The following is a 15,193-nucleotide window of genomic DNA, read 5'->3' as shown; positions in this document are numbered from 1 at the left end:
AACTCAGGCTGGAAACACCCCACCAGGTGCTTGCCTCCTGTTGAACCGTGTTTTGGAAAATAGCAGAGAAAAAAGAAACCCCAGCACTATAGTATTTTTGAATGCAAAACTAAGGAAAAATATGCAATTTTGTCAATGGTTCAAAAACTCCTGCAACTGTTTCAGCAGGCAGGACTGCACGGCAGGGCAGGCGGGGGGAGTCATACGATATGAGGTGCTCGTCACCATCCTGTGGGGACGCGGCCAGGCTCTGCTCCTTGGAAGGAGCCCACGCTCACGTGTGCACTTGGGCTGCTCATGGCATTTGAGCACAAGGCTGCCGAGATGGTTGCTGCAAGGATACAGGCTCTTTCCCCATGCAACTCCCCCTGCTGCTGTAGCCAGCATCCTTGCAAGCAAGCGTGCTGCAGCACGAGTTACCAGTATACCCACTACTGGTTCATGCCTCCTCTTCCTTCGAGGCTAGAAGAAAGCAGCTTCCAGCAGCAAAAGCCAAAACTGGGCAGCGTGGGGAAAGCCTAAGATAGAGGGAGGGTTTGGTTGGATCAATGCACCCAGAAATAAGAGGAGTGGTTGATGTTTTCTGGCTGAGCACAGGTAAAATTTGCTGAGAACATGGGGATCTGGGGGGTTGCAAGGGCATCCAGTACCTTGGGTAGGCTACCTTGCACCCACACACAGCCCCTGCAGAGAGCAGCAAGCAGCACTTCCCCTGCACACATGCAGTGGAGCTGACGTTTCTGTCCTGGAAAGAGGGCTGGGGAGGGGATTAACTCCAAAAAAGCAGGCTGGTCCATGCCACCGCTGCAGCATCCTGCATGGGCTGGAGGCAGCCCAGTCCTGGGAGTACATCTCCTCTCCTTCCTGAAACAGCTGGACCCCAGCTGCTGCCTGAACCAGCACTGCTTTTAAATACCAGCAACCCTGGCCCCGTGCTCCAGCCATGCTCCCTGCTCCTCTGGGTGTTATTAAGGCATGGGAATCTCAGCTAGAGAAGAGGCAATAGGTGAACATCTCTGGAAAGCCTAAACTTCACCCCTTTGGCTTAGGGGTGGCTCACCAGAAGCGGAGGGACTGACCTGGGGAAAAAGGAGATGGTTTCTCAGGTGCCAGGCAAGGATTCCCAGAGGTGCTTGCGGTCCTGCACAGCCCAAAACAAGCCCAGGACAAACTGCCCCTAATTTCAGGCACAGCCTGCAAGGTGCACGTCCCCCAAAAGCAGATCTCTGGGGGAGCAGAGGCTCTCCCACAGCTGCCATCCTCCCTCTGCACCTAGTAGGATACTCCAGGTCTCCCTGCTTCCCCAAAGCCCATCACAGACAGCTCCACACAGCTCCATTCCCAGGCCTGGAGAAGCTTGGCCTCGGCACAGCCTGTCTCCAGCTCCTTTCCCCAAGCCTCAGCCTCAGCTCCAGCCCAAACACGCAGCTGGAGGGGGCCGAGGGCAGGCACTAACCTCCCGTTGAGACCAGGGCAGTGAAGCACGGCCTGGGGACAGATGGCTGCCCATTGTAAGTCCAAGAGAGAGACAGGAGCAAGAACAGTTATGATTTAATCATCATCACTCTGCAAATCCAGTGTATAGTAGAGCCAAGCTGTGGTCTGGCTCCTGGTGCTCCCACGCCATCACTGCCCCCGCCTGCAGCACAGACCTGGCCCATCCTTGGAGCTGGGACTGTGGGCAGGGCAGGAACAGTGCGGGGATGGGACCAGCCAGCTCCCCTCACCCCTCCTGCCCTGCTGGAGGCATGCCTGAGGATGGGCAACCCCACGGGGCTTCGGCTCTGCTTAGCCTGGTGGGATGTGGGGACACCCAGCTCTGATCTGTGCAAAGCTGCTGAGCAGCCAGGTAGCATCTGCCCTGGGACAGGCAGCAGGGACTCGCCCTGCCCCTGCCCAGCAACCCACGGTAGGCTCTGCTTTGGCATCTGTCTCCACAGAGCTGAAAGAGACTAAGCCCCAGCTGTGGCAGAGGCCGGAGGCGCTTCTGGCAGAGGCCAGCTTGCTCCCGAGCCACCCAGCCTGCCCCAGACCTGAGCCTGTGGCACGGAGCGGGTGGCCAAAGCCCCTTGTGCAATCCTGCAAGGGGAAAACCCCGGGACAGTGCTCACAGAGGCAGGAGGTCTGGCAGAGGAGCCCCAGCATCTCCCCTGAGACAGCCCAGGAGCCCCTGGCACAGCAGAGGGACATCCCCTGGGGCAGTGCCAGCTGGGGCAACCCTACAGCAGTGACCTCCAGAAGGTGTATGTGGTTCAAACAGCGATAAGGACACATCCCCTCCCAGGACAAGGGGGGCTGGGGGGGGGGACTGCAGCAGAATTAGGATGGGGAAGGGCAGTAGTGGTTATAGATGAAGGCACAGGAGCCCCTGGGCTGGGTGCCAGGGTGAGGTTAGTGGCTGGGGCTGAAGAGGCTGCCTGCGAGAAGCCGCCTCTTGACCTCCCTCCAGAGAAGGTCCCGCTCCCGGTTCGCCCGCTGCATAAACCCCCTGTTCTCCTGGGCTCTCCGGGACAGGTAGGGCAGCACCTCATTCACCGGTCCGTAGGGCACATATTTGTAGACAGGGAAACCAGCTTGACCTGGAGGGAGAAAGGCTGGTCAAGGAAGTAACAAGAAAGAAAAAAACCCCACCAAAACCCCCCAAAAACCAAAAAAAGAGAGGAAAAAAAAAAGAGCAAAATAAAAAGAAATAAGGGAAAAAGCCTCCCTTACAGCCCCCAGCTCTCCCACGCCCCTGGGGCTGTGCTGATGGAGCAGGGATGGTGGGCAGGAGGGCTGCAGCAGCTGGAGGCTGCGCTTGAGCACCAGGGAGAGGAGTCCCAGGAGCAGCCCCGTGAGCCTGCCCAGGTTGGGGGAGCGGCAGCACATCCCTCCCCATCTCAGCACCCGGAGCTTGGGAAGGCGCCAGGGGGAGCGGGCCGAGGTCACCAGGAGCCCTGGGAATGTCAGCAGCCAGGGCTGGGCCAATTCAAGAAGCATTCAACCAGAAACATCAAGTTAACACATTTTTCCAGCATGACCAGAGGAGGTTGCAGACCGGCAGCCAAGCCCCGCTTGCAAGGGGAACTCCAGGACAGAGCAGCATCCACGCTGGACAACTGCCCGGTCTGCCTCCTGTTGCTCTCCTGGCCTCGGCTCTCCACACCGGACACTGGTATGAGCAGGGGGAGTCAGTCCCTGACCTAAGCCGTGCTGCCTTGGACCCCTGCAAGTCCCTCTGCCAGGACCCCTGAGAGCTCTGCTCCGCTGCCTGGGCCATCAGCAGATGAAGTGACAAGGTCATGCAAGAGGCTGTTGCCACTCCAGCAGCAGAGAGGCCAGGGCTGGATGTGCACCTCCAGCAGATCAAAGCAGCACTCCCAGACCAGGGACATACAGGAGGGGCTTCCTGGCTGCCAGGATCAGCCTCTGCCCCTCCTAGGAGTACCCCCATCTCAGCTTGTAGTCCAAAGCAGGAATCTCCCTGCCCAGCCATTATGGTCTCATGGGGCCTCCAAGGAGACAGATGTGATTCTACATCTACATCATCCCCAAAACTCGTGCAGGGGTCACAGCACTCCACGCAGCTGGGGAAGAGGCAACAAGGCACTGTCCTCAGCCAGCCCTGCTCCATAGCCTGGCTCCATCCACCCTTCAGACCCCACAGCATCTACTCAGCGAGACCGCAGGGGTCAAGGTGGGGCAGCAGCATGTTTGCCAAGTCCCCCCAGCTCCCAGCACTCACCCAGGGGAAAGGTAATCTGGTCACACATGCCCAGCAGCTGCCCAAAATACACCTTCTTCTCTGAGGGATGGATCCCAAGCTCCATCATCCTGCAAGCCAAGTCTTGGCATTAGGGAAGAGCAGAGACAGCAGAGCATGCAGGGGCAGCATGTCCTGCCAGAGGAGCAGGGATCATCTCCAAGTATGAGAGCACGGCACTGACCATGTCCCAGATGGACGCTGGAATGCAAGGACTGCAGGGATTTGTTTTTAAAACAGCCTCTGGGTTGGGGAACGAGGCTAGCTCTAGCTGCTCTGGGCTACCATGCTGTGCCCCAGCTCCAAGCCCTGAGCACCAGATGGAAGCTAGGATCCCACAGGGGAGCACACAGGAGACCTGACAAGTCACAGCACATCTCACCACGGGGCTTTACTGGGCCCCCACATCCCTCAAGCCCCCAGTCCCTGCCATGCCATGCTGCCTCCCTGGCACACACCTGCGCAGGGTGAACTTCACTGTGTCCTCGTTGTGAGATGCCACCATCACATTGGCTTTCCGGCTGTGCTTGATCTCCTCCAAGATATAATCCAGGCACCTGTAAGACAGTTTGAGGTTGTGTGGTGAGGCCACTCGAGCATGTGCCTGGTGGGGCGGGAGGAAGGACCATGGCTAGGGCTGTCCCCTACCTGTGGTACATCTCATTAGTCTTCTCATAGGTGGGGTTGATGGGATCCTCATAGCCAATCTGGGCCGCCCTCTCCCGCTCCTGTTCCATGTAGGCACCACGGACCAGCTTGGTGCCGAAGTGCCAGCCCTCCCTGCGTGACAGCTCCACATCCACTGTCACATTGTCATAAGCCTCCTGCAACCAGAAGGAAGAGATGGCACAAGGTCATCGCACCAGTGTCACCTCTGCACTGCACCTTCAGGCAGCCAGCCTTGGAGCTGCACCATTGCATCGCCATGGCTTCAGGACCCAAGGTCTCCATCCAGCTGCTCCAGCAGGTCCTTCCTGCCCAGCCTCCTGCCGGACCTCACCTTCAGGTAGCACTGGTAGGTGTTGAAGATAATCGCTCGATCCCTGTTGAAGCGGCGCTGCATCTCCAGGGTGAGGCGGCTGATGGCTGGCTGGAAGTAGCTCTGCTCTGCATCCACCATCAGCCTCACACCCTTCTCCACGGCTCTCTGGGGGGTGAGTGACATGCAGGTTGGGTTCACGGGGCCACCTGCTACATGTCTCCCCCTCTGCAGCAGTGCTCATGCGCAGCTCCCCCAGCCCCAGCGCTTCTTTACCTTGGCCAGGACATCCATCCGCTGCAGCATCCGCTTCATCTGCAGATCCTCCTCCTCAGTGAAGCGTGAGAGCAGAGGCTCAAGCTGCCCTGTCTGAAATGACAACAGCTTGTGGCACCCTGCCCACAGGAGAGACAAACACCCTCTGGGAAAAGCCCATCCCCAGGGCCACTGCCCACGCCAGCTCCCCAGCACCCACCGGCCAGCACAGGGTGCCCACCCTGCCAGCTTGCTGGCTGCACACACTGGATCACAGCACGGCCAGGCCCTGACAGCACAGATGCCAACCGGCACCACAGCCACCAGCAAGCTACCAGGCAGGGCTGGGGGGCAGCAGACACACACCCAGCTCCCCAAAACCCCCAGTGCCCTCCCTGTGGGGCTGCTCCGGCGGTAGCGTAGATGGGTACCCACCTGCATGTTGGGGATAAGCAGCAGCTTGGAGAGCTTGGTGCGGCTGTCGATCAGGCTGTTCCAGTCCAGCAGGTCCACAGTGCTGGGAGCAGAGAGCCAGGTCCATACTGGTGTCTTGCAGGGGCAGGGAGGGGGTCTCTACCAGCTCCTGACCCCCACCAGCAAACAGGGTGTGTGGCGCGTGTCACCCTGACCCATCTTGTCACCTCCACCCAGACCTCTATGCTTGGTCGCTGTGCTAAGCCAGCGCTGGCCTTTGAAGACCTCCCCTCACTGCTGCCCCACCATCCTGGGAAGTGGGATGAGGTTCCCCCCAGCATCCACATCCCGCAGTACGCCCAGGTCACAGGCAGCTTACCCGCTCATGCCCAGGTTCTCGCCTGTGAACCAGTGCTGGCTCTCCGCCTTGGTCGCGATGCCGAGGTTGGCCAGGGCTTCCTACCACCAAAAGGAGCATCAGTGCCAAGGGGCTACTGTCACAGGTCAGGGCTGCTACAGCCATCGGCCACCTCCAGCAGCACATCCCTGGCAGCACAGCCTCCTCCCTCAGACACCACTGCCTCACCTGCAGCTTCTCCGCCTCCAGCTTCATCTCCAGCGCTGCCCGCCCAGCCTGGCCCTGCTCCGCAGCCATTTGGTGGAAGAATCTCCGCCACTTCACTAGCACCTCCGAGAATTGCAGCTGTGGGTACAGAGCTCAAGGTGAGACACCTGGGTTGGAGCCCAGCTGGCTTGGAGCCTATCATGCCAGGGCTTTGCAAGATCATACCCAGCCTGAGGCAGATCCCGACCCTATAGCAGGGCACTTTGGCCAAGCAGGGGCCAAGCCTAGCAGTACAGACCCCCACACCCTCATGCTGAGACCTTTACACTTCTGAGCTATCCATGCATCCCCAGAAGTTGAGGCAGGGTCTCCAGGGTGGTTCTTGGGGACAACCCGTTGGTGTCTACTGCTTTCTACCATCAGTAAAGAGGCTACTGCAGCAAACCTGGCACCCCAAAGCACCTGCTCCCACACAAGCATTACCTGTTGCCCTGGCTCTGACCCACCTCACCCTGGTCACAGCCTCAACACTCACCAGGAACTGAGGCCGGCCCAGTGCCGTCAGCTTGATGGCCGAGAAGCCGTCCTCTGAGCTGCCACCTGGATGGAGCCACAGAGACAGAGCTAGCCCGACAGGCAGGATGCTCAGGCAGAAGGAAGGCACCTGAGATACAGTGCTGGGTTGCAGGGTTCCTGTAGTCCCCAAGCACTGTGGGGCTGCTCAGGACACACGGAGCACTTACTTGAGGCATCGATGCAGCGGAGGAAAGTCTCCATGTGCTGGTCACACTTGGCCTCATCAGCATAGAAGTACGTGCGAGCGCTGATGACCCCACCGCGGCGATCCCCAAATCCTTGTTGGACTTGGTATTGTTTCTCCCTTTGTCCTGCTCCTGGGGTGGAAGAGGATGGAGGTAGGAGCTCGGCAGGGCTGCATGGCCCACAAGACTTCCCAGGAGCTTCTGCCGTGGGTGCAGGGGAGGGGGGCTCCAGCTTGGACCTCAAAAGAGCCCCTGAGGGCTGCAACATGCCCTGCCTGCTCTGTTGCCCCAGCAGAGGCTGAGCCTTTGCCAAGGAGCAGGGTTGCCCAAGAACAAAGATATTCCTCATCTAATTCATGTTTTGAGGCTGTGGGAGCTGGGTCCTTCCCCCACGCTAGGCTCACAGTGCCTGGACCCTTCAGGCCATCGCCTGGCAGCAGAAGAGGCTGGGTCACTCACCTCCCATTTCCTTCTCGGCTGCAGAGGTGCAGGAGCTAAGAAGAGAAACAAGGCAGATAAGGGCCAGGTCAGCAACTCCCCTGCCACCCCCCCGCTGGTGGCCAGGGCAGCTCCAAGGCTCCCCTGCCACCAGCCTGGCGCTGGACCTTGCTCTTCCCTCACCATCCCATCGCCACGGGCTCAAACGCTGTTTGGCATGAGCTCTGCTGGCAGGTCAGATGCCCCAAACCCATCCGTAGAAATGGAAAGCAACGGGGTTTCAATCTCCAGGCAAGTGTTACCTGGAGGCCCTGAGGCTGCACAGGGAGGATGCTCTGTCCCAGGGTCCAGAGCTGCTCTCAAACAGCCCAGCCCAAGGGCAAGAACAAGGTCAGCCCTGGTGGGGTTGGCTGCTGTGTCTCCAACCACACTAGCCTGTAGTCTGCACTGTGGTGGCACCAAGCTGCAGCCCAATGCCTCACGACCAGCAGCCAGACCATGAAGCAACAGGCTCCTCTAGGTTCCAAGGGTGCATCAAGCCATCAGGGTGCCCTCCTGCAGCTCAGCCACCCCGTGCTCCTCTGTGCCTTGGCATTAGCCAACAGCTTATAAACAAGGTCTCAGCTTCAACTCCAGCTGATCCCGGATGTAATTTCAAGCCCAAGATCTTTGCCACAGAGATAACAGGGCTCTGACAGCCTGGGGGATGCTGGCCAAGTCACGAGATCCTTGAGCTTGAGCAGCCAAGCCTTCTTGCTGACACCCTATATCCAGCCCACAGACCTGGGGTCTCACCCTAGAACTCTCCCAGCCCCTGGAGAGGAGCCCTGAGTGACAGCAGAGCCACCTCCTCCAGGAGATCTCCTCTTTGGAGTCACTGTCCCAAAAGTGGCCATGCCCAACGGCGGGGAAGCACGCTGTGAGGCAGGCAGCAAAGCCACCCATCTGGAACCAGAGGACTCACGCAAGGGAACAGAGGCACGTGGCATGGTCCCAGAACATGTTCTCTCACATGCAGACCCTGTGACAGGGATTAGGGGCTGCTGGAAGCATAAACAAGCAGAGAAAAGCCTTTCCCTCCTGCTCCTCTTGGCCAGGAACAGCCCCACGTTGCTCAAAATGCAGCAAAGCCTGGCGTGAACTGGGGCAGGAGCAGTCAGAGCTCACTGGGAGTAGCAGGCACCACGTCTAGCAGGCTCTGCTCCCTGATTTTGCTACCACAAAGGCAGGTCAAGAAGCTTTCTGCTCCTGAATACAGAGGATGGAAGAAAGAAGGGAGCAGACATCATACACCCAGGGCCGGGATGCAACAGCAAAGCCCTCAGTGGATGGATGGTCCCCTTGGAGCAGGCGGTGTGGCGTTGGGGAAGGCTTCAGCAGGACACTGCTGTAATTCTGAGGACATGCTGAGAGATGGGTCCTGTGGGCAGGTCTCAGCTGCAGCAGGACAGCTCTGAACTCCAACACACAGCTTGTGTCCAACACCTGAGATGCTGTGGGCAAAGCCTCCTCTGACCTACCCGGGGTGAACACACACAACTCAGTTAGCAAACAGCACCCTTGAATTTGAGGGTTTTGTGTTCCTGAAGGCAAATACACCCTTTCCAGCAGCATTCCTGCTGCATGACTGTATTGAGCCCTTCACCCCCCCCCCAGGGGGGCATTCAAAGCAGTGCCATGGTGCTCATTTTATTGTTCTGCATCAAGCAAAATAAAGGAAGCTCCTTCCAGCTGAAGAAACAGCTCTTCCTGCTTATCATCTGCTTTCTTTGTAATATTAGTCTTGGCCAGCAAAGCCATTCCTACACCAACCAAGTGCCACTTAACCCAGCTTCTACCTGGCCATCCCTTCTGCGAACGAAAAGCAAGTCTCCCAGAGCAGGACACATCTCCAGGCACTGTCCAAACACTTCTGGCAGGCTGTAACCAGAAAGGAGCCACCTGCAAGGGATGCTCAGGACCTGGGAGCTCACACTCGCCCAAAGCATGCACCAAGCAGGCCTTCCAAGTGCTGCAAAGCAGGTTACAAACACTTGATGCAGCTCGCTGGATTGCTGGGAAGGGTAATGCAGCTGACACAGCAGACTGGCTTTCAGGAAGTTTTTGATCAGGCTCAAATAAAACGTCTCAGGAGAAGCACAAAGGTCCGCCTGTCAGAAATAAGTAGGCAATAATCCATTTTGCCCTGGAGGTTACCAGGAGGGTGCCAAAGCACAGCATATTGCTTTGCTTGTCAGCAAATGGGTCTGTCAAAGGGGATGAGGGAACACCGGGGAGAAGTTGTCCCCCGGTTACCAGACCCAAGGAAAAACTCAGTCACGTGAAGCCCAGACTGGAGCTATGGGTGATGCTTAAAACCTGGCAGGTAGGAATAAAACAAAACTTTTGGCAGAAGGAAAGTCCTTCAAGCGTGCACCATGAGTTGCCAGCATGCACCAGCCCAGGACCACCACAGGACCTCCTTGCACAGCTTCAAGCTCCACAGAGACCATGCTGTGACCCTGAGGAGCTGCAGCACAGCAGGTGCAGCAGTAGGGGAGGCAGCAGCACTGGGAGCAGAAGGAGAAGGGGAGGCAGTAGCTCTGGGAGGCTGATTGGCCAGGCTGGATTGTAATCCCACACTGGGGTAGATATCGGGTGTCCACACAAGAAATCTCTAGAGGAAGCAAAGTCCACCAGCTGTGTGTCAGAGCCGACCAGGGTTTCTGGCAGTGCTTGGGGCAGGATTATCTTTGCCCATGCTAGCACAAACCCAACCCACCTTCTGGCTCATGATGCCAGCATCTTGGGACGCCCATGAGCCAGCAACGGCCCCAAGGATGCAAGGGGACCATAATCACCTCTGCTATGGGGGGGCTCCTTGTTTCACCCCAGAGGGAACAGAAGGCCCTGCCCAGCTGCAGCACTGCAGCTCCACACCCCACCAGGGCTGCACCCATCCCAAAGCCCCCAGCCCACATGCTGCCCCAGGAGCAGAGCAGCACCTAGGTCCTTGCTGCCTGCAGGATACCTTCCTCCAGCCACGCCACCATGACCTGGCAGAGCCTTCAGCACATTGCCAAGGACTCCTGGCACAAGCTGGCAGAGCTCTGGATGCCAGCCCAGGTGGGGCAGGGCAAGTATCAGCCTGCAGCAGGCAGGATAAGCCGGTGCCTGCCCACGTTGCATTGGTATTCCCAACCAGAAAGCCTGTGACAAGGAGTGGCCATGGCCCATTGCCGGGGAGGAAAGGGCATTTTCCTGCTGTTGTCTCCAACTTGCTCCAGAAGAGAAGGCTGCACTGGTAGGGCCAGCACAGCTCAGCTTGGAGAGACAGCAGATGGCACCAGGAGGCCAAACAACGGTGCTGGGTTTGTGCCTCTGCTCCGCAGCTGGCAGTGGGGTAAAACCCCCAAAGCGCTGAAAGGAGGACATGATGCAACTCCAGAGCCCAGCACCACTCACCCCTCTCAACCACGTGAGCATCACCCCCAGCAGAAGCACTGGTGATTTGGGGTTTTACCCTGAACAGAGCCAAGGAGGATCCAGAGCGATGCTTGGCATGGGCCAACACAGTCCTCCTGATGCCACCCACACCTCCCCTGGGCTTTGTCCCCATTCTGTGATATCCCTGGGCAATATGGCATCCCCCTTTGTTGGGGAAAACCCCACTGGGGCTCAGGCAGGGTGGTATCGGGAGCAATGGGGAACAGGGTCCAGTGTGTGGCTTTGCTGAGCTCTCTTGGGTGGGAATGACTCACACAGCACAGGCAGAGTTCATCCAGCAAGGAGTCCCACACATGCAACCCCCAAATCTGCACTGGTGGGGGATAAGCACAGCTGAGAGCTCACAAATCCTGACATCCAGCCCCCCATGAGCAAGCAGGACACAGGCGTGGGCAGAACCTGCCTGCCAAAGCCCTTAGTGGTCCAACACAGGCAAGCACTCAGCACAGGCACAGCCAGACCAAGTAGGGCAGCAGTGCCAGCACCAGCACCACCAGCTCAGCCCCCACTGGGATGCTGAGCAATGTGTCCAGACCGTGGCTGCATGCCCAGGGAAGAAACCAGCAGCTCCTGCAAACACCGCTGCTCTGTGTCTCCCAGAAAGCCATCCCACAGCCAGGGGGCTGCAGTCAGGTATTTTGAAACTTTTATATATAAAAAAAAAAAAAAAAGAGTTTGCAATTCAATCCACAAGGGGCTGGGATGGGCACAGTCCTGCCTCCCCCCCACGCAGCTCCCATGCCAGTGCTGCCCTTGCAAGCTGCCTGTGCTTGCTGCAGACAGGCGAGACCTTGGTGCTGACAGGAATTTCTGGCAGCAGCAGCAAGGGGCACTGCCACCCCCGCTACAGCAAGTGGGGGTCCCTGATAAGCAGCACCTGGGTGGGACACAGAGATAAGGTTCCTAGCAGCAGCTGGGAGGAGGCCAGCAGCAGCACCTGCATCACCACACTGACCCGAAACCCAGTTTGCAAATGACCCCAAGAAGCAGTTTCCACTGCATTTCTAACACCATGTGACAAGCATGTGGCAGCTGGATGGTGGCCCTGGCTGCAAACAGGGACACAGGGCTGCTGCAGCCTTCCCTGGCTGCGTGCTGCATCCCCAGCCTGTGTCCTCTGGCAGGGCCACCCTCGTCCCGAGTGGGTGGGACACACCACCCACCCCAGTGACTGTGGGGTGCCACCAGCAGCCCATCGATCAGATGAGCTGAGCTGCCCAAAATTGGAGCCCAAATAGTGGAAAGTAACCCATGACTTGGGCTGGCACCTGCTCTTGGCAGAGCGCAGGAGGCAGGGAAAGCTGCCCAGGATGGGGGGGCAGGGGGGCAGAAATGGTGGGGGACTGTACCCCAGTGGGTGCACGGTGGGGGATGGAGGGAGCAGGAATGTGGGGAGTGGTGTCCCAGTGTGGGGGAGAAGGGAGATTAGAGCAGGACAGCACCCCAGTGTGTGCAGGGCAACACGACCCCACTGGGGGTAGGAAAAAGGGGGATGGGGGGACTGATCCCAGTGTATGCATGGCAGTGGAGGGGGGCAGCACCCCAGCAGAAGCAAGGGAAAGGGGGACAGTGTGGGCAGCACCCCAGATGGAACGGGAAATGGGGGGCAAGTGCCTCAAAGGAGGTGGGGAGCACCTCAGGGCATGCAGGAGGGTGGGGGGCTGTGCAGCACCCCGGTGTGCAGGAGTTTGAGTGGGACAGGACTCCAGCGTGGGAAGAACAGAGGGAGCTGCACCCCGGTTTGTGCAGAGGGAGGGATGGAGACGGGAGCTGCCTCCCAGTGGGTGGAACTGAGGGGGGGCTGCACCCCGATTTGTGCAGAGGGATGAGGGGGGGGCTACACCCCCGCGGGGGGGCACAGAGGGGGGTCTGCACCCCAGTGCGGGCAGGGGATGGCGCTGGGCAGCCGGGGGGGGTGGCGCACCCCGGCGCGCTTCGGGGGGCGGGGCTGCGACGCAGCGCTGCGCAGCCAATGGGAGCGGGGGGATGGGCGGGCGCAGCCAATAGCGGAGCGGCCCGCTCCCGCCGCCGCCGCCCGGGCCCCGCACTCACGCCAGGTCCTTGCGCTCGGCCTCCTCGGCGCTCAGGTCCTCCTCCACGCTGTAGTCCAGCACGGCGCCCACGCCGAAGGCCTGGTTCCGCCGGATGAGCGGCTTGATGGCCTCCTGGTCTTCCCCGGCCACGAACTGCCCGTAGAAGGTCATCTTCATCAGCCGCTCGAACAGCGCCTGCCCCAGCACCCGCTGGCACAGCTGCAGCAGCTGCGGGAGAACGGCAGCTCAGCGACCCCGCTGGCCGGCACCCGCCCTGCTCCGGCGGCCCCACGGAGCAGATAGCTCCTCCCCGGTACAGAACCGGCAGCATCCCCAGGCCCAGCATAGGAATCCCCCCCGCCCGGGACCAGCAGCCCCCGGAGCGGGAAGCCCCCGCAGCGGCGGGGGACCGGCGCCCTCCCCCGGTCGGGCACAAGAGCCTCTGTGCCAGGAACCAGCAGGCCCCCGGGCCCGGCACGGGACCCCCCCTCCCGGAGCGGCAGCCCCCCAAGGCCAGCACAGGCCCCCCCGCCTGAGACCGGCGGCCCCTTCCCGGTCCAGAACCAGTAGCCCCCCAGGCCGGGCATCCCACCCGGAACCGGCAGCCCCCCTCCGACCCGGCGGGGGCACTGCCTCTGCCCGGGACGGGTAGCCCCCGCCCAGGCCAGGCCAGGCCCCCGCCCGGAACCGGCAGCCCCCCCGGGAGACCCCACCATCCGGGAGCGGCAGCCCCCCCCCGCACCTCGCGGTTGTGCTCCACCAGCGGCCCCACAGCGCACAGCCCCAGCACCAGCAGCCCCCGCAGCAGCTCGGCGCTGCTCTTGCTGCGGAACGCCTCCCGGGGGTCCCCGAAATCCACAGCGGGCGGCGGCCCCCCGCTCCGCACCCCGCGGAGGGGGGGTGGGCGACACCGGCCGGGCCCCCCTACCCGCAGCCGGCGCCGGGGCGGCTCCGCGGGGTGCGGCGGCGGGCGCGGAGCGGGGCCGGCGGGGGACACCCAGGCGGATGACGGCGCAGAGCGCCCGAGCAGCGCTCGGTGGAGCCATGGGCACGGCAGAGCCGCCCCCCCCCCTGCCGCTGCCGCCTTAAGTACCGCCCGCCCAGCACCGCCCCGCCGGGCTTCCCCCGCCCCGCGTCCCGGCCCTGCCGCCGCTCCGGCACGGGGCCCGCCCCGCCCCCCTCCCGCAGCCCCCGGCCCGGTGCCTTCTCCGTTGCTGTTAGCCTGCCCCGGGGGCGCGTCCCTTCCGAGGAACCCCGGGGGGGGGGCGGGGAGAGGTGGCCTGGGGGAGCCCCTCGCCCTTGGAGCAGCGCTGGGGAGGGCCGAGGGGGCGGCGAAGGGAGCCCCGTGCCCTTGGGGGGTGCCCAGCGAGAGGTATAGGTATCCCAGGGGCGCCCCATCGGGGGGACCCTCGGGGGGGCTCTGGGCCCAGCCCCGGCAGGCCCCCGGCAAGGGGGTCCCTCTCCCCTCGTAGCAGCCCCCGGGGCGGGCTGCAGCACGTCCAGCCCACCGAGCTGGGAGGACGATGTCGCACGTCCCTGTGCTTGCTCCTGTGCTTGCTCCCCCTGGTCTGTGCACGAACCATTTGGGGGTTTCGGCTGAAGCCTCCTTCGTCTGCTCAGGGTTCAAGGGTGCTGGGGTGCTTGTGGGGGGGGGGGGGGAGGGGGCTTGTGCCAGCAGACCAGCCCCCTCGGCTGGGCTTTACCTGCCCCGGCAAAGGCTGAGGGTCTGTGCCGCTCGGGGCGGGGGTTTGCCTGGGCTGTTCCCCCCGGCACAGCCGGTGCTGAGCTCCGGAGACCACCCAGCTCCTCACGGGCACCCCGCGGCCAGACAGGCACCCGACTCCCGGCCGGGGGAGCAGGGAGCTCTCTTCCTCTTTGCAACATCGTTTCGCAGCAGCACCACAGCCGCATCCCCTCCTCGCGACCGTGAACTCTCCCCGTGACCGTGCCTCCCCTCCGTGGCCACTTCCCCAGCCCCAGCTTTGCCGTGGCTACCGGCGGGTGGCACCGGGCGGGTGCAGCCCTGCCCAAACCCAGCTCCTCAGTGACATCTCGTGCCTGGGGATGCTCAGCGCAGGCAGCACCGGTAGGGCACGGCAGCAGGCTTGCGAGCTTTGCTGAGGTGGGAAACCACGTCCTGAGTGGGGAGTGGGGTGGAGAGGAAGAACCCGAAGCTTTGAGAAGCCTCCGACAGCTGCGATGCAAAATTTTTCTTCTCCAAAGCAAACTCCAGTCCAGCAAACTGTAACCACTGCAGAAGCGTGGCCTGATCTGGATGAGGTACAGCTACCACAGGGCCAGTGGTACAGGAAAACTTAGTTACAGGAGGTTTTTTTTCCTCCAGCACTGGCATTGCTGTAATTAGCAGTGAAAGCGTGGAGGTTCCTTGAGCTCATTTGCAATATCTCCTCTTGGGACATCCCATCCTTCCAGGGTGAGAGCCAGGCGGTGGCATTGCCCCTAGCAGAGCTGGGTAAAAAGTCAGCTATGAAAAAGCATTCATTGCCTTAAAAACATTTC

At 61.0% G+C, this 15,193-nt stretch overlaps 1 protein-coding gene across 1 annotated transcript; it reads right to left on the bottom strand.

Annotated features, from left to right (window-relative positions):
• Positions 1–1,534: 1,534 nt before the first annotated feature.
• On the bottom strand, positions 1,535–13,726 carry PRODH (proline dehydrogenase 1). The gene is made up of 14 exons (XM_055797150.1): positions 13,416–13,726; positions 12,693–12,901; positions 7,176–7,210; positions 6,699–6,848; positions 6,491–6,555; positions 5,977–6,093; positions 5,770–5,849; positions 5,412–5,493; positions 4,998–5,090; positions 4,743–4,889; positions 4,391–4,566; positions 4,201–4,299; positions 3,725–3,813; positions 1,535–2,579 (listed from the first exon to the last, which is right to left on the bottom strand). The coding sequence occupies exons 2-14, from the start codon at positions 12,848–12,850 to the stop codon at positions 2,392–2,394; spliced, it is 1,479 nt and encodes a 492-aa protein (XP_055653125.1). The 5' UTR covers positions 12,851–12,901; positions 13,416–13,726; the 3' UTR covers positions 1,535–2,391.
• Between the last annotated feature and the right edge of the window lie 1,467 nt (positions 13,727–15,193).

The sequence above is a fragment of the Falco peregrinus genome, chromosome 2 (assembly GCF_023634155.1).
Source record: "Falco peregrinus isolate bFalPer1 chromosome 2, bFalPer1.pri, whole genome shotgun sequence".
Taxonomy (NCBI): Eukaryota; Metazoa; Chordata; class Aves; order Falconiformes; family Falconidae; genus Falco; species Falco peregrinus.
Note: the sequence above shows the minus strand (reverse complement) of the source record. Positions and strands in the feature narration are given on the sequence as shown.